A 21216-nucleotide genomic window follows, 5' to 3' on the forward strand; every position below is an offset into this window, starting at 1 on the left:
GGAGACAACAAGGGGAGGGTTCACACAGAAGGAGGCACACAGAGGGCCCGTGCAGGCAACCACAGGGGAATGCAGGAAATTAAAAAAACACCCAGATTCGACTTTCCTAAAAGAATGAAAAAAGTCTAGATTCTCAACACAAACAACAATGCAAAACACACAGCTTCGACTTTCCAAAAAGAGTGAAAAAAGGCCTTGTTTTTCAACAAAAACAGCAATGCAAAATGGCCAGATTCTACTTTCCTAAAAGAGGGAAACAGGCCTAGTTTTTCAACACAAGCAGCAATGCAAAACATCCAGATTCTACTTCCCTAAAAGAGGGGAAATGGCCTAGGTTTCTAGACAAACAACAATGCAAAACACTGAGATTTGAGTTTCCTGAAAGATGGAAAAAGGCCTAGTTTTTTAACATGAACAGCAATGCACATCTTCCCTATGGAGATGTGAGGGATGGCTAAACAGTACAATTATCTGAGATGCATATGTTAGGTGTGGTAGGCGACAGAGGAGTAATTTGAGGAGTGGGTCAGTTTAGTGCTGTGCAGTGATTACTGCCCCCCTGACGGCACCTACCTGGTTGGTCGCAGCAGGTTCATGGCTGCAGACATCTTGCTTCCCCAGCAGACACCATCTGGACCTACTTCCAAGGAAGCTGTCTTTTGCCTCAGTGTCCTTCGCCAATGGGGTCTACAACAGGCAGTTGGCTGCCCTGGGGGTATCATTAATGAGGTTTTACAGGTGTCGGGGGAGGCAGTGTACTCCAATCAGTGGCTCGGGGACAGGAAGGAGGGCGGTCCACGAGGCGAATCAGAGAGGAGGGGGAGCACGAGGGAAACGGGCACCAAATGCACAGGGAAGCTAAAATGTAAAATGAATAACAGACACGACGGAGAGAGGAGAAGGAAAGGAGGCCTTACAAAACACATTTTGTTTAAAGTAAATGAAAACTGGAGCGCTGAACCTTGCAGATTTTGCTCAATCTGGTTTTGGCACAAAAGGAGTCCTTAGGGGCTCTGCTGTAGAGGCTCTACCTGGCGTAGCTTCTGGTGTTGAGGCAGCCATGCACTCCTATCAGCGACTGGAAGGAGGGAAGGAGTGCGGGCTGTAAGAGGAAGCATCAAGGAGTGGGGGCGGGAGGTAAACATGCACCAAGTGTGCAGGGAAGCTTACATTTAAATTGAATAACAGACAAGAAGAGAGGAGGAGGAAAAGGCCACACAAAACGAATTTCGTTTAAAGTAAACGAAAACTGGAGCGCTGTAGCTGAGAGATGTTGCTCACCCTGGTTCTGGCACGAAAAGAGTCCTTGGGGGCTATGCTGCAGAGGCTATTCCTGGCTGGCATGGCTTTCAGTGTTGAGGAGGCTGCAGACTCCAGTCAGCGGCTGGAGGGCGAGAAGAAGGGCAGGCTGCGAGAGGAAGCAGCAAGGAGGTGGAGCGTGAGGGAAATAGGTGGCAAGTGTGCAGAGAAGCTAAAATGTAAAATGAATAACAGATAAGACGCATAGAGGAGAAGGAAAAGGCCACACAAAATGAATTTTGTTTACAGTAAACGGAAACTGAAGCGCTGTAGCTCACAGATGTTGCTCACCCAGGTCCTGGCACGAAGAAAAAGGGGAAGAAGAGGGGTGGGATAACGTAGATGAATTTGAAGAGGAGGAGCAGCCACCTGCAATTTCCCCATGAATAGAAAGTTTGTGGTGACTTAGGTTACGAAATAGGTATGGGTGTATAGCAGTAGCTAAGTGGTCGGTTTCGGGAAGAAAGAAGGTGGGTAGAGCGATAGGGGCACAGTTTCCACTATTACACAAGGGAACAGGGAAGCGCAGGATGTACCATGGGCACAGATGGATAAAAACAAGCTCATAAAGGATCTCCTGTCTCTCATTGCTTGGAGCGGGCAAGTGGATATACGCTTCTGAGAAGCAAACAGCTGGTTCTACTTTGGCTGTAGAGGATTTGAAGAGCGTATTTGTGTCGATAATGGGAGATCAAGCTGACAACATATGGGTCAAAGCTGGGTATCCAGATGTGTAGTTGGGTGACAATAGTCATAATGGAGCGCATTTTAATTATATTAGGGCCCAGGTGTGGGTGGCACTATGGTGCCAGTCGATCATGCAGGGGACGATGCTAGATGATGTGGGTCCTGCTCAATACATATTGCATATACAAGAGAAGTGGAGGGCAGAAACAGGAGATTCCTGAGATCGAGCAATTACATTTTTCTATTTTGTAGTTAAAAGAGGCCTTCCAAAGGGGTACAGCAGGTGCTTGACAAGTAAGTGGAGACTGAGGCAAAGGGCTGAGTGGAAATTCAATCTATTATTATACATCACTGTAAACCGTTGAAAGAAAAGGAGAAGGAAGCTGCGCAGTGACCGCAAGCAGAGGAAGTGAAACTGGTCCAAAAGAAGTTAGCAACGGTTGCGTTGGAAGGGGCTGTAGTGACGGTGCAGACAGAAGGATTGGCAGAGCTTAGTGCGGATCAGGCTGACATGCGTGCAGTGCCTCTGTGGGGCGGCGAAGCCGATTAAGCAGGTGGGTATCAGCCTAAATACCAAGGAGGGTTTACAGGGGCTTTCAGCATGGTAGAGTGGGGTTTTCAGGAGCCTGGCAGGGTGAGGAGGTTATGGAGGGATGGGGCCATGGGAGGAGGAGGAGGAGCAGGTCAGTTTTGGACATGTGGGCGAATGGGTCATTTTTCAAGATAATGCAGGAGTAGACAAGCATATGCATTTCCCCACCAATAGAGATATCCTTACCCTCGGGGAGGTCCGGCTCCATACCCCCAGTTGTATGGACAGTCCCCCAGCAGTTTTGTAGAAGAGCAGCCACATGCCTCTGCAGGAAGTCCCGCCCCCTACTACCTATATGCTGGGAGCCTGAAATTGTGCTATGTTTGACACCAGCAGTTGTGACTGTTCCGCAGCGAATATTTTGAGAAAAGGTATCCATTGAAAAAGCCATATCAAATGTACTCCCGAAGAGAAGACAATATGATAGAGGAGCTCCCTGAAGGAATATGAACATGAGAGAAAGAGCTGGTGATGTCACAAGAGACGAGCGTGACACCCTGAATGCTGAAGAAGAAAACGTATGGATAATATAGAAACCAATGACAAAATGAAGAAACAAGTAACTTTAAAGTAAGAAAGAAGATTGCATGTGTGAGAAGCACTGCAGAAAATGCAAGCCGTTCAATAGCTGTAAAGATGCAGCAACGCAAGTACATCAAGTAATCTTAGAAGCAAGCTATAAGTTGTGAATAGACTGCAGGCAGAGCCGCCATTATATAGAAGCTGGACATCAATGTCACAAATATAGTAAGTTCAACCCCATGGAGTAGATTGGACCGAAAGTTGCGTCACAGCAAAGAATTAGCTGGGATTGGGAAAGAGTCAAGAAGGGCTGTCTGGCCTGGTGTCAAGGCTGAAGCAGCCAAGACTGGTTATATACTCTTGAAAGCAGTAAAAGTGAGATGCTGAATCATCCCTTGTTAAGGTACAAAGAAAGAACACCATAAGTGTCAAATTTTATTCATTTAAGGCAATTAAATGCTTTAAGATGGGACGAATTTTGGTCTTCTGTCACGTGAGCCAAGGATGGAATAGAGGTGGGCATGCAGTTCCAGAACTATGATAGGGCATGGTCACACCAGAATCTGTAAACTCACCATCATTGCAATTGTTCCCGGTGATAAAGTTGATGATAAGAATTTTGTTCGTAGATGGAGTGAGCCTCCTTACAACGGTCCCTATACTGTAGTGTATGCTACTCCTCAAGCCACTAAAGTAAAAGAACTGCAGTATTGGGTGCATTTGTCGGATGTTAGGAAGGCACCACAAACTTTGCCTCCTACAATAAGAATTTGATTGGAGTGTTCTTAATCTGGTGATGTTATTTGATGATTTTGGTTTCAGTGACAATAGTAACTGCTGCATTCTATTTTAAAGAGCATTTTTGCTATTTATTTTCGACTCTTTAATTTTGGGGGGTGATATTTGAAATGACAATATTTATTCTGTATTTGTAAAAGTCTGCATTTTTTGACAGTATTAACTGTATGTTTTAGACAGTTTTGCAGGAGAGTGTTGTTTCCGATTATGTGTGGGGATTTTTTTGGATTTGTTTTTGTATGTTTTATATAATTCTAGTGAAACACAATATTTTCTCAATTAGTGTCATTTTCTGTGTGCCAGCTATATTTTAATTTTTGGGGTGAAATTGATCACAAGTTTCCATCAATCTTTTTTTTCAATTATTATTTTGTATTATTTTTTCATTTTTTCATTACAGGTTGTTCATGGAAAATTAGAATATATTCCTTTGTTCTTGATGGTAACAAACCACTCGTTGTCTTATATTTTGCACTTTATTTTCTCTCTAGACCTGTTTCACCATTGTTTTTTTCATGGTATAACATTAGGGTTTGTGTTGACATTTTTATTGAGAAATACATCTTGGATAATAAAGAGGTAGCTGATCAGCACCATATAAAAAAATCATATTCTTTTTACTTTGCTTTGGATTCCAGTGTCATGCAGCTATTAAAACCAACGAATTAGAGAAATATTTCGATTCTGTTTCTGTTTTAGAAATGTCCACCATGATCCTTGTGGCACACAGTTCATTGTAATTTTGAGGTGTTACCAACAACTGAGCTGTATCACATCTTGCTATATAACTGTATATAGCTGACCATTAAGAAGTGATATCATCAAATGCTGGTTGTAGATCCCATCAGTTGGAATATTTGTACCATGGCACAGGCATGTTTGACATCGGTACATGTCAGTGGAGGAAGAACAATTTAGTATTCTTCACAGGTATATACAAGGCAACAATTTTGCATGTAACATGTGCTGCATATTTTAGGACTGCCCCTAAACAGTAGAAAGCCATCTCACTTTTTAATATTTACTCGCTCTCCAGGTGAAATTATTTCACAAATATATTTTTAGGTAGAAATTGCAGGCAGCTAGTTAACAAATATTCCCACATGCAACAGTGGAATATCAACTTCAATCAGCTACTTAACAGTTATAACACATTTATCAAAGCAAACATTAATTTCAAAGCATGTTTTGTACTGGCCACCACTAAAAGTTTAAAAATTTGATACACTTTGATAAGCACAAATCTAATAATTACACAACTTTCTCTGGTTTCATGATCGTAACGGTGGCCGCAGGTAGTCGACCTGCACTCTCCTTATTTCAATCTTGAATGTAAAAGTCATGCATTGAAGTATACTATATTGTTTTGTACATCAAAGAACACCATTTTTGAATTGGCCAACTTGCAACATAGTATGCGTACCATATAATAATCCCATGCAAGTTCATCAATTGTTTCGAGGAATGCCAGTGTGTTGATTGACCAAGGTCATCAGTGCATGTCTTTGGACTGGATGATCTTGCATTCAGCGTTGATGGTTTACAATTGATCAATACCTTTGACAGATGAAAGATCAAGTGTGCTTTCTTTTGATAGTGTCAACACTTTGATTTAAAGAAATCAAGGAATTAACTTAGCATGGATGTCATTTCACCAAAATACCAGGGGTAGTGGAAGTGAAATCACAAGACCCATGACCTCCGATAACATCACAGGAAGTGATGTCATATGACCCCACCCTGAAGTGACATAACAGGAAGTGATAGAACATGACATTTCACGCCTTGACAAAACAGGAAGTTGCATCACATAGCATTGTTCCTACGTACACTACAAAAAATATGGTTATGATATTGCTATAATGTGATATACATGTTATACAAGAATGGATCACAAATATACATATAGTATCACCCAACCTGTGTTGGTACTCATTTATCGACCTCAGAAGGATGAAAGGCTGAGTTGAGGTGTTTAAGAACAGACTGAATCAGCAAATCACCCCCTGAAGTGTGCCTGAAATAAACCTTTAATGAGTCTAGCAATTATAGTATAGAATTCCAGAAAGACACATTTTTTGTTATTCCTATTCTTTCTAATTTAGGGTCACTGCTCACAGTGTTTCACTTGTGGAACCCCCTATTTTTTTTAAGAGGCCTGAACAAGAAAGCCAATCACCCCAGAAACAGCACAGGAACTTACATTTAAAAAGATGTCTTTTCTTCTTTTTTCAGGGGTAGCAAGGGAGACCACAGGGTTAGCAAGGGAGACCTCAGGGGTTGCAGCTGTGACCCCATGCCCCCGCCCCAAATGATGTCCCTGGAAATTATTTGTAGTAGTGCATGTGGATAAGTCAAGCGAAGATTACTCTGCACGTTTACAGTATCAAGCATGTTGTATCTCTGTCTTGTTTTTACATTTATGGAATTCTACTACACACTGCTCTGAGATATGAACCCCCTCACCTCACTTGACATCCACATTTGTGGCGCGGTAATAGTCACATTTACTTCCATAACCATTCCCTTAGCTCCCTTGATCCTTACAAGAGTCCAAATAAAAGAGAAGTTTTATTTCAAGGGCCACAGAGGGTCGATTACAGTATAAGATTTTGCATTGAGAGGATTCTCTCATTTACTATTATATTATTTGCAAACCAATGTATAATCAGGAGACTAGGGATGGTCACATCATTGTCAATGGTGTGAATGACGATGCTGCACATCCTATAACCAGTGAACTTGTTATAGGTTTTTTCCGGGTACTGCCATTATGGTACCACATTTTCTTCCAGTGGTAACAGCTGGACAGTGGTGCAAGTACCAGGAATATGATGTATTTGCCTGGCAAATGTCTATCTAATACCTATGCACTAGCCACAACTGTATGTATTGTGAATGCCTTTTTTAACAGGACTTGAATGCAAGCACTGATGAGTAGATACATACATTGGTCATAAAACAAGTGACATTTTAAATAGATATTAGGTACACCAGGAGCTCATTTACAGTGGTCATTAAGGCATTAACTCTTATAAGAATGATTAGAAATAACACTGGCAGGTCCTATGCTGCACAATGTTTGATGTTACTTTGTGATAGAGTTAGCTCAGAGAGTTACCAGGAGGATATGTTTTTGGCAGGAGGGGTAGGCAGTGGGCCTGAATGGACATGGGGATTTACATGACCATCTTGCAACTATTTTTATTCAGTTACTGTAGTTTTGGCTTACACGTAACAGCAAAAACTAAAAAAAGTATGCATGTAAGACTTTGAAACAATCACAAGCACTGCCATTGCTCTGCTCAGCATTGCATACGATTTTTTTCAAATCACCACAAGGACTAACATAACTTTTGGGGCTTGTGTTCCAGTGCTGATGGGATATAGCTAAGTACAAACAGGTTTTGAGGAAACCTACCCAATCTATGTGCTAGTAGCTGGCACTTTTCCTATATCAGGTGTCACAGAGAGACCTAGAAAATGGACTGCTCACCTCAAGCTAACCAAACAAATGAGTACTAGGTTTCAAACAGCACTCAAACTCAAAGTCTAGTAAAACCTTTAATTTGTATCAGATTAATGATTAAACCCAATCAAGTTTATGAATTTATAATTCCTCTGGTTTTATTCTTAGTCATTTGAGCCAACACATATTTTGAGCCATTGCTCTTCACCAGGGCACAAACCTCATGTATTTAATGTTTTTCTTAATGTAATTCCAAAGTGTTTAGTTTTGTTAGTACCATATGTTCATACTACATCATGCTATTCTTTTTGTTATTCATGATTTTTTGTTATTTATGCTTTGTTTTTGTATAATCATCACCATTTCTATCAAATATGGTACTAACAACACTAAACACTTTACTTTAAGGAAAATGTCAAATATATGAGTTTGGTGCCCTGAGGAAGAGCAATGGCTCAAGTGACAAAGAATAAAACCAGAGAAATTATAAATTCATAAACTTGAATGGTTTTTTCATTAATCTGATGCACAGCAAAGGTTTTACTAGATTTTGAGATCGCTGTTTGAAACCTCATACTTATCCGTTGGACTATAGCTAAGCACTTGACATGGAACTGTCACTTTTCACAGCAGAAGCAATATTCAACTATTTCTAGTGCCCTTCTGTAATGTCACAGCCATTTTAAATAAATATTACATTCATAGGAATTCATATTCCTTGCACGACCTTTATTTCTTTCAATGTATGCTCCAAGAGTTAAACCTGCAGAATATATACTTTGAATGCAATACTGGCTCACGTTGGCAGCCTTTCGATTTGATCTTTGACCCTGTGTCTTCTATACTAAGGTTATTCTAAAATCCCTTTCCTACTTGAAGCGATAGCTTACTACTGAATCTGCCAGCAGCCATGCTAATACATAAGGGCTCGCTTTGGAAGTCCCCAAAATTTGGTGGCAGGGACGCATTACCTTTACACTTTCACGTACATGGGTCCCCACTGCTGAAATGCCCTCATTTACATGGTTGAATGCAAAAGGGGAGAGTAAAAAGGTGGTGTGCACACTTGTACACCACCCTTTTGCTCTCTGCTCTGCATATTGAGTAAACATCACCTGCCATGATGAGGTTCAACCAGCTCGAAACACGTGTCCGGGGTTGCTGTTGGTACTCTTGTTCAGAGGAGAATTGCCTAGCATTTCGGTGCTGGACGGCCCAAGGCAGGACAAAGACTGATATGTTTTGGATATTTCCCCTCTGTGAAAGATAGTGAGCTAAAGAGACTGGGCAAGGCTCTGGTAACCAGGAATAATGTCCAGCAGAGGAACTCCCAGGAGCCCCCTTCATTTTTGCTTAATTTAAGTAACTTTGGGTTTCACCCTAAGTTACTAGGGCAATCCAGACGTGGACCCCTTGCTCACTATTCTTAGGGAGGCACAGATCCACCCTACTGATGAGGTCCAACCAGACCGAAGTACCCCTTGTTTTTTAAAATGTATTAACCCTGGCATTGTAAGGAGTAGTTGAAATGATTATTCATAGTATTGATAATTATATTACAGTTATAGTAATGATGTATAGTTGAATGATTTCCTAATTTTAAGTACATTTTAATGAATTAGGTTGCAATAGTAAATTATGGAAAGTGTAACGGAAAGAAAAACTAGGCAAGTAAATATACCTGGAAAGGTCTTCGTTATTGACATATGATACAATCTACCTCCCATAACACCTTTAAGCTAAAGCGAGTACTTCTAGAACTGATTATCAAGACTAGACGAAACAGAAAAAAAGCATCTTTAATTATTGCGTATTGATATCCATTCTGCAAATCTCTGATCATGGGAGGTATAACATTATGGCGCTACTACTGCGACCACAAACACTAATTCTGTGAAAGTGGATAATTTTCAAAGGCATTTATCAACAATTGTCGTTCCTTATTAGGAAAGCTATTAATCAATGCACTGTTGATAAAATCTTCTAATATATATTTTTTAAGGCATGCACGTCCGTTCATCCACTATAGAAAGGGAGGGGGAAGTATCTAGAGGGCTCCAAAGGGGTCTTGCAGGGCTAACCTTTAACAAGCAATCTAATGGTACTGTTTAAAATTGACATAGTTGCACCGCAGGAGATCAAATCAAGGAAAATGCTTATTTTGCTCAATTTAAAATTACTGATGTGGCCCCCGTGGATGAAATTAGAACTGGTGCTTATTTTGCTTGACAAAGAAATAGAATAAACGCTACCAATGCACCAATTATTAGTACAAGTAATCTGGGAAAATTCAAAATCAGGGAAATGAGTCTAATCGACACTCAAGAAGTGAACATCCCCAGTATAAAACATCTATAATTCAATCATCAAAAAGGCAGTCAGAGCATCTGAGACAACTGAACAATGCCATTAAAAACTTCAAGCCCCGGCAAGCAATCAGGCAGCAATGAGACTGCATTACACAACAGAACAGAAACAAGCCAGGGAACAGGCTGATGCAATCGTCTGATGCTCGCTATAAAGGAGCAGCCAGGGCAGCATTGGAAAACCACATGAAAGGTTTGGTTACTTTCTATTCTGTGCAATGCTGGGTATATCTGCTAGTACTCTCTAAATGTCTTCTGGGTTTTCTAAAACTCATGGAGCACTCACAGCTCTTTCATTTAGGCATTCTTGTGAAGCTGCATCACATTTTTTCGGGCACCGTCCCTGTTCCACCTTTTCACTATCAAAGGCTTTCAAGCAATTGGAACTCTTCAAATCCCATAAATGAAACTTTCAATGTTTTAAGGGCCTTCCATAAATAGCACTGATGAGACCCAATAGTTGACATTTATTTATTTTAATTTTATTGTTTAAAGTACAGATCTAGCTTGAAAGCAGCAGAGCGCAGTACAGTGCATGGGTTGCCAGCATTTGGGCTGGCATCTTTTAATAGTAGTGCAGTACTGTGAATTGGGGTCTATGCGTCAGCATATGTGTCCATTGGAATTCACCCTTGGTCAGGTGTTGTTGAAAAAGCCATGTTTTGATTGATTTTTGCAATTGGAGTGTAGGGGCATTTCGAGCTGATACAGGGATCGAGTTCCAGAGGGAAGGTGCATGACAAGAGAAGGATTGTTTGCGGGTCATCTCTTTGTGAATGATGTGTGAGTCAAGCTGGATGTTTGATTTGCCTGCATTCCTAGCCACCTAATTGGCTGGCTCCCCCCGCCAGGGTGCTAATGTCTGTTAAAGCCAGCTCTTGCCACAAGGCACAGAAAATACATCTGCTAGTTAGTAAAGACAGGGAGATGTGCCACATGAGAGGAGACCAAGCTTGTAGGTGTTGTTTATCTGGATATTTGAAGAGGGAAGATGGAATGTCCAGGTGAAAAAGATTGCTGTAATTCTGGCAAAGAAACTGGGGGGTGGGGTGGTAACTATGAGATTCTCCAAAAGATATGTCGGAAGTGCAATTGTGGCCACCCCCGGAAGTTTATCGCTGCTCTATATTGGGCAGGGACATGAGGAAAGACTTGTTTGCACCCATTAGAAACAGCAAAAATACAATCCTAAAGTCTGTTATCCCTCCCTGCGAGCACACCAAACCACGCACTAAGACTGGAACTTGGCATTAGAGGCATATGGTTTGAGGCAAGATTGAGGTACTCTTATATTGGTCCACACCATGGAGCTCGCACAGTTTAGCAACCTATAAGGAGGACATGGAAGATGTACGCAACGCCCCCGGATCGGCGTCCCTCCCATGATTTTCACATATCCACGAGACAAGTTTAGCGTTTACCCCAGTAATGTTAGCAAAACAGTCCTAGGTCTGATAAAGCATCAGTATAATGATTATTTTATCACTAATATCATGAGGAAATCATTGACATGTGTATCCATACAGTGCTATCTATTAATGAAAAACGGCCTTGGCCTAGAGAAATATTTCGAAGAGTTGGAACACTTTACTGCTATTAATCTGTTCAGGAAGATGAGATTCGATATTCTGCCTCTGGTCGAGCAGACAGCAAAGTGGGAACCAATAGGTAATAGAAATCCCTGCGTAGGTTTGCCCTGATATTAATGAGGACTTAATCCACTTTCCTTTACTCTGCCAAAGGTATAATCTATTGAGGAGATTGCTTCTCACGCCATTATCTGTAGTTTTAATTTTTTTTTGCAATATTTATTTTAAAAAGATTACAATATCACGAACATATTTACAATAAAATATAAACATCATGCAATAATCACATCAAATCAATTTAACTATATACATCAGAAACACCCCTCTCCCACCAGGAGCCACGATACAATCAATAAAACAAATCTAATATAGTAACAGAAATTTGCCCCAGATCTTATTAAATAATGCTTCTTTCTTTTCTCTCCATATCAGCTAGAGAATGCATCTCAGCAATCCATTCCTCAATAGTAACAGGGGTAGATGTTTTCCAATGTTTAAAAATTAACTTCTTCCCCACCATTGCCCCAATACGGCCAAAGAGGCCATCACGCTGCACTGTAGTGATAATAACGGTGCGACTACGGCAAAATAATTTCCTACATTTTTAAATCTTGGTTTATAAGCGCTAAGAAGGATATGAGTCCTATTATCAATGCATCTATGCAGTTTTGGAATTCAGAGGCATGGTGCAACAGATTTTCGAACCTTTTAATTCGTGTTAGCGTGTACCTCTTTTTTATTTATTTTTAGTGGTGTGTACAAAAATTGTGCTACAACTGTAAATTGTTCTGATATTATCCATGTGTGCCATGTGGACAGTTGGTTGGATCAATCACATTTTAACCTGTACACCTCCAAATATTTATTTGTACCTATTGTATGAGTTTGTGTGACTGTTTTTATGTGTTTTGATTTAATGGCTGAAGCCGATAATGAAGCTGTTCAACAACAACACAAAGCTCGTAGGTGATGTTTGGTTATTTGAACAACAATTGACTGGCCATGGCCATGCTAATCCCTATGGCCATTCCCATATAGTTCCCACCCTTCCACACCCAAAACACCTCCTCTTGGGAACTCTTTCAGCTCACTTTAATCAAGCCTTATTATCAAACGTTGTGCTCAAAGTACTTGCCAGTGTTTTTCTTGTGAGAGTTAATGACTTAATTGGACTTGTAAATGTCCTACTGGAGTAATAAAAATGTCTTAGCCACTTGGTTTATAAGCACTATGCGTGTCCTTCACTGAAGGCCTGTTAAAACAATTAATGGCAAAGCCAACCGTTGTGGCTTGTCTATAGCCATTAGGTATTTGTTGGCACTGATACAAGATGCCCAGGTACTTGCACTGTTTTGCACCTCCTACCATCAATGGCCAGTTAATACAACGGCAGTGCCTGGCAAGTGGCTTTTCCATGCTTACTCAAAAGCCAATGCTTGTTTTTACATTGTGACTGCCCCACTACATGTACTGCCTTCACAAACTAGCTAGCTTTGACTGTGTCAGATGAGGTCATTTGGAACCTGTGGCTCGGGGAAGTAGTTGTGGTAGGGGTGACAGAGGCAGATACAGAGTGAATAAGGACATGTTGCACCACAAGAGATGGCCCAATGCCTGGGCAGGCAACCGAGGCATAGCAGATGCTGATACAGCCACTCCTTGGGCCAATGGCTTGCAAGGGGTGTGCCCAGGGTGAGTCTGCATGAGCATATCCCCATCTCATCACAAGGATCCAGGCATTGGGAGCAGACCAGGTTTGACAACATGACTACTCCTTTGTAGGGGTGCAGTGATCCCAATCATAAAGGTGAAACTGGCACAGTCGAGAGAAAAGCCTCCTTTGTCTTTTGTGGTAACGTCGGCCAAGGGCAGCTCACACTCTTAAGAGGGGTGTGAATGTACTGGTAGCAACCCAAAAGACAACAGGACAGCAGTGCAAAATAAAGAAATGGCCAGTGAGGGTTCTATAAAAATATGTGCACACCATAGGCAATATAACTGTACTAGAAAAACACTAGCACACCCCACCCCTGTGGAAAGAACACATAATATGCAGAATGTAAGGCACTCTGGGTAATGTAGCTAGAGTGAAAGGCAAGAAATTGCAATGTCAATTGAATGGCTATGTCTTTGTAGAAAAAGTGCAAATGGGTCGCATATCAGTCTCTAGGGTTCCATAAGTGGACCATGGGGCCTGGATCACTCAAAAGTACCTGACTCTGTTCTTAGGCTGTTCAACTGTGCGAAACCTGGCTTACGGATTTCTGTCTTTGGGGGTCAAACCAAGATCGGATGTGGCAACTTGTGCTTGCAAGTCAGCGTTGAGTCGGTTCAAAATGGAGCTCCATACGGTTCATGGCAGTGTTTGAGTGCTGCAGTTCAGAAAACCTACCTGTGTTGGTCCAAAGGTCGATACTCTGGTTACCACTGGGTAGAATTGGTGAGTGACATGATGCTTCCAGTGGTTTGAGACAAGGTATGGAGTGGTTTGATACTGTGACCTTAGTTTTTCAATTTATATTTTGAGAAGGCATTTGTTAGAAGTAGTCATTAGCTGCGAGTTTCTGTGTGAGCCAAACAGGTGACATGCTCTGCTTGTATGATGAGGCATCGAGCCAGATCGATGAATGCAGCAATGGTAGTTTGAAGAAGTTCAAAGACGTGCCAAAAGCAGCAACATAGTATATGGCGGTTTGAAGGTCTTCAAACGGAGTTGCCTCGCTCCCGGGATGGCTTTGAAGTTGTAGAATGCAGGAATCCAGCTGCTTGGCTTTTTCTGATGCTGTGACTCCCAATCCAGGGACCCAGGGACAACAGTAGTCCTTATTCTCTTCACTCCTTCCCAAGGGAGGCTAGTTGGCACCTGCATAAATCCTTCACCTCTAGTGAAGAGCCTTGTTAATGGTACAGCAGGTCTTGGCCCAACAGTGTGTCACACCAAAAGTTCCCTGGTAATGGGTAGGGATTCGAGCTTAGCTCTATCCTGGAGCAGCTGCTTCCACCTCTGGCAGAGGACTTTGGAAAGGGCTGCTCCCCAACAGTCTCCAAATTAATTCTTCTGTCCCTAAAAGTCTAAAATGAATCAGAGAATGAATGGGAGACCTCTTCCTTATAAAGGCAAAAGGCCACCCAGGATTAGATTAAAGCAAATCTGCTTTAATGGGTCCAATCCCTGTTAAGCTAACACATGCAATTTGCTCTGCAGGAAGTATAGAAGACAAGAAGGAAATAGAAGTCCACCAAAAACCAAGAAGGACGAACGCTTCCTCAAACCTCTGTTCTATCTGACTGCTCTAACCCAGCCTGCTTCCTAAGCCGGCATCTTCAAAGGCCCTTCGGTGTGCCCACACTGGTGTGAGGCTTGTCCTTTTGTTGTGGGTGTTCTTCTTTGAAGCTTGGTTCCCAGGAGAGATCCAGGAGAGATCCTGTTTGGAGTTTCCTGTGCTGAAGAGATGTTACCTAACCTCCCAAGGCATCAAGGGAGACACAGCTGCTCTGCCTAATGTCTTGGAGACTGAGCAGAGACAGGCAGCTTTCTAGAATCCACATAGCCTGTCTGTAGCTGGCCTGGGCTCACAGTGTTGACATGTTTATGATACAAATCTGATGTAGTTGTAACTGTGTGAACTATCAGTCACCATACCAAAGCCCATGAGTGCCTCATTATTACAGATTACCCTGCACCCAGACCAATAATTATTATGGTTTTTGGATCAGAGGTACTGATTTAAATGCAGCCTCCATCTGCAGTGACTTTGGCTTCAAATCAGATGTCAATGGGGGCACCTGAAAACCTTGAACCTGCTGTGTGACTCTAACGCAAAACACAAGAGGTGATGGCTGGGAGGTTTAGAATTCATCTTAACTTCTGGCATTGCTCTGGGCAACCCTCCAGACCATCGTTCTTCGCCTGCCAAGCCATTATAGAAAGGGAAAGACCACATGCAAATCAGGCTTGGGTCCACTGAAAAAAGAGACAGGCAGTCCACCCTGAACCGCTAGGTCACATCCCAAGGTAGAAACATGTTTGGGGATGCTCGTGGTCTTGTGCAGAAGAGATGTGACCACACACCTCCTCTTGGATATCAAACTCTTGGTTGCCTAAAACATGGCTCAAAACTGCTTCAAGCATGAAACCAAGGTAGCCAGCAAATAGGCCTTAACGGAAGCGTTCTGCAGGCTTCAGGGTCTAGAAGACTTATACTCCATTCACACATGGCAGTGGCTTCAGCAGGCTGCCAAGCGCACCCGCCACCAACAGGTCCTTTCCATTTCCTATTGACCATCCAGTGGTGGACAGTTCGTCGAGGAGATCAGTTTTAGGCACAGGACCCCACCCTCAGACTTCCACAGTGTGTGTTCTTCAGGAGCGGGTGTGTGCTGGGACAGGAGAGGAATGGGCATTAATGACGTTTGTTGGGATCCGTTTGGTCAGTCTTTATTGTTTTTTGTTGTTGTTAATTTGTTTATCTGTTATCATTGTGCTTGTAAATAAACCAAACAACTGCAATGCAGGAATCATGGCAGCACTATTGGGACCATGATTGCTGTTCCAAGTTCCAACATGTTTCAGGTACATGCTGAACATGTATTACCTCCAGGTTTAAGGAGTAGGTTAAAATATGAGGTATTGCATTGAATTTCCAACTGGCATTACAACTCATATTGATGCAATATGTCATAAATGCGCAATTTTACATGTGCTGTATGTACCAGGTGTTAGGCCTTATTACAGAAAGATTGCACAGGGGCAAGTGCAACTTTCACACTATTAGCACTCGGACAAAAATTGCTCAGCACAAAGAAAGGTTTTCTTTCACTGTATGTTTGTAGTAGAGCAAATATACCACCAATGACCATAAGCAGTGTGAGCCCCTGAGGCTTGTCATGCTCTAGGCCCTCCATAATATCCCCAATTCTGCTTTCAGTGAGTCATGTTTAGCTTTGCCTGGAACCATTTCTATTTAAACTTTAGAAATTCACAATTAATCATCTCGCCATCTGTCCTGATTATTTAAGAAAAATAATCAAGCCTGACTACACACACCATTTCGAATATTAAGCATAAGAAATATTCCCCGTCGATATGTTCATGTGCATTATGCTCTTATGTCTAGTAGTAATTCAATTCGTGATATATCTGTATTTTCTATGTTCATTTGACAGGTCCAGAGTGGCACCCTTCTCGCATTGGCCTTCGACTAGAGCGCATTACGAGTAAGTACTTGTTTGGCAAATGGCAAACCTTGTCTGTTGTGGGATGTCGACGAGCTCAGAGACGTGTGCCATATCTGCAAGTGTATTTCTCAGTGTTGAAACATTTGTAAGCAGTGTATGCAATATTGTATCATAGATGTAGCTATCAGAATCCGTGTTTTAAGCCAGTATCTATCCATTGAAGACCCCTGAGAGGCACACCATCAATTTACGATGATCAAGGCACTTTGACCAGAAACTTGCAATCCTACCCAAAAGCCTGATTTTCATAGGCACAAACACTGCACCTGGAGGTGCAAGAGACACAGGGCCCTGGTGCAAAGTGACTTTGTCCTGGAGGAAAGCGACTTAGCACTTCCAACAAACACCCTGATTTACAGAACACTTTGCACTGGGAAAGTACTACTGAATTGGGCCCATTTAGCGCAGTGCAAAGAGTATAAATAAATAAATAGTCGTTTTTCACTGTTCTGTAAATCAGGGTGTTTGTTGGCAGTGCAAAGTCACTTTGCACCGCTCTAAAAGCTCTGTACATCAGGCCCAAGGTTGCGTTGTCTCTCTGGTTACTGCCCATGAAGCACAAAGGTGTCCATGGGTCCTACACATGCGCGGTCCCTGTTTTCAGGCACAGCATCCGTGATTGCCTCACAGAACCTGTAGGATGGGACCGTTGACAAGTGCTACTTTTGTAAAGGGCATATATGTATGACACACATGACATACACACATATTTGAATGACATATTTCAGAGGCAGCGAAAAGGACTCTGCAGTTAGGGTGAAGTTGAACTCCCCATATGATTAACACTTTTTCAAATGCCAAAGCTTTTTGTTGGCAAGTTGCCCGAAGTTCCATCCACGTAATGGCGGGGAGGGGCCCAAAAGTTGCGTTTCCTATGCAAAACTCCATAGGCAATTTTTGTTCTCAACCCATCACTGCTGCAAGGATTTACATCAAACCTGGTGAGAAGCATTTGGTCCAACTCAGTTAAATTGTTTGGTTGAAAATCTTTTTAGGCCACAAAGAGCAAAATCGCGTTTGTGATAGTTTGAACTTGACAATGAATCCACAGACCACATACTGCTAATGCAGTGGCAATTAATTATTAATTAATGTGGGTCTGTGATGTGGTCCCACATCATTTATCATAAAGAACTAGCGTGCTGACATTCGACGTACATTGATAGCAGAAAGTGAGGCAGCTATGGACGCCATGCTGGTGGAAGAGAATCAATAGAATCCTGAGGATTTACTTTGGACCGGGCTGTAAACAAGTCTTCAAACTTTGTGTGTTAACACTTTCAGCATTATGCAATCTATACATAAAACCCACTCTCTAAAAAAATGAGAGTGCAAGTATGTTCTTTCCATCAATGGGGGCCTCATAGAAAATTGCAATAAAATAATTCACTCCAGTATTTCCCTCTGTAATCAACCGGCCGCATTTCCTTTCCTATGCCACAGGATCCATACCCGTTTCATGCTTCTTTTTAGCTTCATGCTTTCTAAGTTTTCCAGTTTTGGAAATGGGATGATATTGATTGATTTGTGCATGTGGTATGATTTTACTTATATTTACACTGTGTACTACTGCCATTTCAAGTCCTGCTGTATACCTGCCAACATCTCCCACTCCATTCGGGAGATGATAGCCTAGTCCTGGTTTTAACTTTGCATGTTGGGACTTGTAGTCCTGGTTTTCCCCATTGTAAACCCAGGACTACAAGTCCCAGAATGCAACTGTAAATCCATGAATGGACTAGTCGCTCCCAAATGGAATGGGGCATCTATGGTTTGCTTCTTTGCATTATAAGACTTGCTGTATTGTTTGTTCCCGTCTTGAATCATTGTCTACTGTACAGTCACAGAATGCAACGAGCTAACAGGACTACCAAAAGGCATGCAGCATGTTTGCGTGCTAGGACTTCAAGTTTGACATACTTGAGGTTATCCAAGAAGGAGGCTGTCAGGCAAAAGGAAGAATGATTTAAAAGCCCAATTGACTTGCATTGGGATGGGGAGATTTTAGGAAGAAGCAATTAAAATGCAGGAAGAAGGTAATGTTTTTTGGGAACTAAATCGGGTTGCTCAAGCTCTTCCATGTCCATGCTGCATAGAGGGAGTATCTCTGCTCTCTCGTAGACGCTACTCCTGTCCCACAGAGTTCGAATAAAAAAACTAGAGGACGACCTTTCTACAGTTTAAGAGAGCACACAGTGGGGCAGCCATTGGCGCCAGGCTGATGGACAGGGAGCTGTAGGATCCTCGGCATTTCCTATGGCACCCAACCCCTCAGCAGCAGCTGCACGAGCCTGCACACAAAGGAAACAATCATAGCTAATAATATGAGTTAAATGGCACAGGTATGTGAATCCCCCTGAAAGCCCCCTGGCTCACAAAGTATACATTAAAAACAAGAATTAGCTAAGCAATTTGGTCTGGATTTGTAAATGAAGATTTCTTTGTAAAGTCCCCACTGGACAACAAAGTCTAACTTTCTTGATGTGCAAAGCCAGAACTACTGGCTTTGCCAGAAGTGATTGTTGCAGAATACCCATCACTTCCAGATCAAAATATTGGATGATTAGAAGTGACATGGCTGGTCGCCTGTGTTGATGTGAGTGCCCCCCACCCCCATGGTCATCAGTGTTGCTGTGTGTGCCCCCCATGGTCGCCAGTGTTGTTGTGTGTGCCCCCCACCCGCATGGTTGCCTGTGTTGATGTGAGTACCCCCCACTCCTCCCATAGTCGCCAATGCTGCTGTCTGTGCCCACCAACCATCCATGTTCACCAGTGTTGTTGTGTGTGCCCCCCAAATCCCCCCCATGGTCACCTGTTTTGTTGTGTGTGCCCCCTACCCCCCATGGTCGCCAGTGTTGTTGTGAGTGCCCCCACACCCCCCATGGACGCCAGTGTTGCTGTGAGTGCCCCCACCCCCCAGGGTCGGCTGTGTTGATGTGTGTGCCCCCCACCCCACCCATGGCCGCCAGTGCTGTTGTGTGTGCCCTCACGCCCAGCCATGGTCGCCTGTGTTGATGTCAGTGCCCCCCACCCCCCTCCCCCATGGTCGCCAGTGCTGTTGTGTGTGCCCCCCAGACCTCATGGTCACCATTGTTGGTGTGAGTGCACCCCACCCCCATGGTAACGTGTGTTGCTGTGAGTGCCCCCACCCTCCCGTTGTCCTCCCCCTCCCCTCTTCCCTCTCCTCCAAGCCACACCCACCTAAACTGACTTTCAGCATTTGTATGCTGCTGCCGCCCTGCAACATGGGGTCAGGCAACCTGTATGATTTTACAAGCACTTATGTAACTAAGTATGCCACCCTGCAACATGGGGTTAGACAACATGTATGTTTTTGCAAGCACTTTTGTAACTAAGTAAGCCTTCTGTAACAGCGCTGTGATGCCTAAGGGTTGTGCGCTTTATAAATGCAAATAAATAAATAAATACATAAATACAAATCTGCAGGCTGTGTGAAACAATGACCTTGCCCTCAGTCTACGATTTGCCTGTAGGGCAACAGGGCAATGCCCGAACCAAAAACAGTGGGTCACTTTTTTGGGCCATGTGGGCCATTTTGCAAAGTTACTTTACCATGCGGCTCATAGTTTTGACACGTGTTACTGAATAAATATTCTTTAAAAGTTACTGAATAAATATTCTTTAAAATGCACAATTTGCATCGCATTTTGACAAAAACCTGAGATGGTAACAGTAGGCATGACAGATATATCATGTTGTAGGTTAGTTTATATTAAAGTGTATACGCATTTATGGAAGTAGGTGGTTGCTATTAGATGTTAGAATACCTGGCCCTCCCAGGTTCAAATGGGCTCTTTTCTCTCCTCTACCTCACACTCTTCCTGCAGCATCCCACAGGGCTCTATCCTCTCGCCATGGCTTTTCAACATTTACCTTGCCCCTCTTGCCCACTTGATCTCCACCTTCTCCACTCATTTACAGTGTTATCTGGGTGACACACAGCTTTACTTTAAGCTGTCCTCCTCTACCTCGTCTGCTTCTTCTCGCTTTCACAATTGTCTGACTGTTATTCAGGCATGGAGCGCTGCTAATGATCTCTGTCTTAAAACCAGTAAGACAGAGTTCCTTCTTTTTGGAACTCTTGCCCTTACCTTCCCTCCTAATCTCCATCCGCCCTCCTTGGGCACCCTCCCCTCACCCTCTTGTGAAGCAAAAAACCTCAGAGACCTCTTTGACTCCTCTCTCTTCTTCTCAGCTCACATCACTGACATTGCCAAGCAGGCCCACTATCAGCTGCACCTCCTCAGAGGCATTCTCCCCTTCCTCACCTTCCCCCAGAAACCCAATGTCTCCAGAGCTCTGGTTCTCTCCAGGCTGGACTACTGCAACATCCTCTTCCTCAATCTGCCTCTTTCCTCCCTCTGCCCTCTCCAACTAATCTAGAATAGGACAGCAAGACTTATCCTTGGCCTCAAGCCCAGGGACCGCATCTCCCCAGCCCTAAAATCTCCCCACTGGCTTTTGTGGCTGCAATGATCAAATTCTAGACCCTCATTATCATCCATAAGGCTTTCTGGGGCCTGGGCCAGCGCTATATCCAACCTTCCCTCCCTAAATACCTCCCTGCTAGAGTTCTCAGTCCTCTAGCTCTAACTCTGCAGGTCAAACACTTCTCCAAGCAGAGAGTGGGAGTAG

At 42.9% G+C, this 21216-nt stretch overlaps 1 protein-coding gene across 2 annotated transcripts in view; it reads left to right on the top strand.

The window, feature by feature from the left end:
• The window catches only part of TECRL (trans-2,3-enoyl-CoA reductase like), a 1221034-nt gene that overhangs the window by 339146 nt on the left and 860672 nt on the right, over positions 1–21216 (top strand). For both annotated transcript variants that reach the window (XM_069626096.1, XM_069626097.1), the window contains one exon: positions 16489–16539. In XM_069626096.1, the coding sequence (XP_069482197.1) occupies positions 16489–16539 (51 nt within the window). The remainder of the gene's footprint in view (positions 1–16488; positions 16540–21216) is intronic.

The sequence above is a fragment of the Ambystoma mexicanum genome, chromosome 6p (genome assembly GCF_040938575.1).
Source record: "Ambystoma mexicanum isolate Mex_15411 chromosome 6p, UKY_AmexF1_1, whole genome shotgun sequence".
NCBI lineage: Eukaryota > Metazoa > Chordata > Amphibia > Caudata > Ambystomatidae > Ambystoma > Ambystoma mexicanum.